At 61.2% G+C, this 1830-nt stretch overlaps 1 protein-coding gene across 1 annotated transcript; it reads right to left on the bottom strand.

The window, feature by feature from the left end:
* Nucleotides 1-176: 176 nt before the first annotated feature.
* Nucleotides 177-1701, bottom strand: PRELID1 (PRELI domain containing 1). Its single transcript, XM_009326220.1, has 4 exons — nucleotides 1462-1701; nucleotides 1277-1390; nucleotides 919-997; nucleotides 177-468 (listed from the first exon to the last, which is right to left on the bottom strand). The coding sequence occupies exons 1-4, from the start codon at nucleotides 1594-1596 to the stop codon at nucleotides 332-334; spliced, it is 465 nt and encodes a 154-aa protein (XP_009324495.1). The 5' UTR covers nucleotides 1597-1701; the 3' UTR covers nucleotides 177-331.
* Between the last annotated feature and the right edge of the window lie 129 nt (nucleotides 1702-1830).

Here is a 1830-nt window from a genome sequence, read left to right on the forward strand (position 1 = left end):
CGTCTCCCGCCTGCCCCCCCCCCCCCTTGTACATACCCAACACTATTCTAGTAAAGGCACTTGGTGAAACCCCTGCCTGCGTCTTGCCTGTGAGCCCAGGCCCCCAGCAGCGGGCTGGACTCCCGGAGCAGAGGGCGGCGCCGGGCTCTGCTCTAGCCAGGCCAGCCCCGGCCAAATCAGAGGTGGGAGTAGATTCTTTAATGATAATTACATCTCCGAAAGGGTCTAACAGCAGCTGATTGTCAGACTTGTACAGTTTCTTTAAAAATATAAAATCTAAGGAGGCTCCTATCTGTTCTGGTGCAGCCGGCGCCCGCCTGTGCCCGGCCCCTCACACGTACTGCTTCTTCTTGGTGGCTGCCTTGCTCGCCAAGTCCTTGGCTTTCTCTGTAGCAGCCAGAGCTGTCTCCTTGGCTTTCTCGGTTGCTTCCTTGGCTGTCTCCACCAGCGTTTTGGACGGAGCTTCTCCTGTAACATGGAAGCTGTTAACCCAGCCCCAGCGGGCCCCTGCCCTGCCCTGTCACAGGAGTGCCGGCTGACGCAAGCTAGACCAGCCCCGGCCCCGTCACCTCGGGATGGAGGCGATTTCCCCACACAGGGGGAAGCCAAGCCCAGCACTCCTGCCCTGTGTGTGTCAGGGCATGTCATGATGGGGAACTGCAGGCACGTGACTGCTGCCGTATTATGTCCCCCTCCTGCCTGCACTCTGCCCCCCCTGCCCTGTGCAAGTGCTGCCTGGCTGCTCCGCTCGGGAAGAGCTGACTGTGCCAAGACATGGGGGCAAAAGGCAAGGGATGAGGATTTCACAGTCAGATTAGTTCAAGCCACGACCTGCCCGTGGACTCGAGTGTTCCTCATGTGACCTGTAACTCCAAGAGACCCCTCCTGGTCAGCTCCAGCCTGCCCTCGGGTGCTCACCTTGCATTCTTGCTAGCACATACTCAAATCCCTTAGTGCTCTTGGTCACGTTGCTTTTGAACCTGGCCAGACCAAATTCCTGCAACAGAAGAGTCGGTGAAGGTGTGAGCCCAGCTCCCTGGTCACACGCAGCCCCTGGGGCTTTGTCCCAGCTTGACCAGTCCCAAACATCTGGTGGGCTCATGCCCACCAGCAGTGATGGTTCCGAGTGCCCCAAGAGCTCAAGAGGATGGGGGGAACAAGGGAAAAGGGTGGAAAAACCAGCACAGGGAAGGGGTAGAGCAGGGGGGAGCAGCAGCTTTAAGGCCTCTCCAAAGAGGGGGTACGCAGTGCTGCTCGAGCAGTTGGCAGCGCTCACCTGGACGGCCCGTGAGACGCCAAACAGGCTGGAAGAGACCCAGGCTTCACGCTTGACCTCGGTCCAGTTGCTGTTCTCCGGGTTCACCTGGTACACGCAGCGCTCCTCCACCACCTGCACGAGGCACAACCCGGCTGTGGGCACCGCCCGGCGCCTGCCCCATGGCCGCACGCCCGCCCCCCTACCATGAGACGCACGTGGTTGATGTTCCAGGTGAATGTGGTCATGGTTCGGTTCTTGGGGTCCACGATAGAGTCCTCCAGGATGTAGACGGAGTGGGCGACGTTGGCCGGGAAGAAGCGCTCCGCCCAGCGGGGCATCCGGTTGGTCTTGGTCAGGAGCCGCCGGGAGAGCAGCTTGTGGTCCGCTGTCACCTCCCGGTGCACGATGTCTTCGGTCAGGACATGTTTGCTAAAATGGGGAGGGGGAAGAAAACATCAGACCCGGCTCCCGGCCAACACCCTCCCGGGGCTGGGAACCATCGGGCACCGCGGGGGGGGCGGGCGGGGGGGAGAGGGCTGGGGGGTTAAGGGAGAGGGGGGAACAGCTGGGCC

The sequence above is a fragment of the Pygoscelis adeliae genome, unplaced genomic scaffold (assembly GCF_000699105.1).
Source record: "Pygoscelis adeliae isolate BGI_AS28 unplaced genomic scaffold, ASM69910v1 Scaffold766, whole genome shotgun sequence".
In the NCBI taxonomy this organism is placed as follows: Eukaryota; Metazoa; Chordata; class Aves; order Sphenisciformes; family Spheniscidae; genus Pygoscelis; species Pygoscelis adeliae.

What these genes read in the sequence shown, in the direction of transcription:
- PRELID1 (XM_009326220.1), bottom strand. Translation starts at nt 1,596, where the DNA reads ATGCCCCGCTGGGCGGAGCGCTTCTTCCCGGCCAACGTCGCCCACTCC. An exon ending in TCAACCACGTGCGTCTCATG is followed by an intron (nt 1,391 to 1,461) that starts GTAGGGGGGCGG and finishes TGCCTCGTGCAG; the next exon opens with GTGGTGGAGGAGCGCTGCGT. An exon ending in TGTGCTAGCAAGAATGCAAG is followed by an intron (nt 469 to 918) that starts GTGAGCACCCGA and finishes TCCATGTTACAG; the next exon opens with GAGAAGCTCCGTCCAAAACG.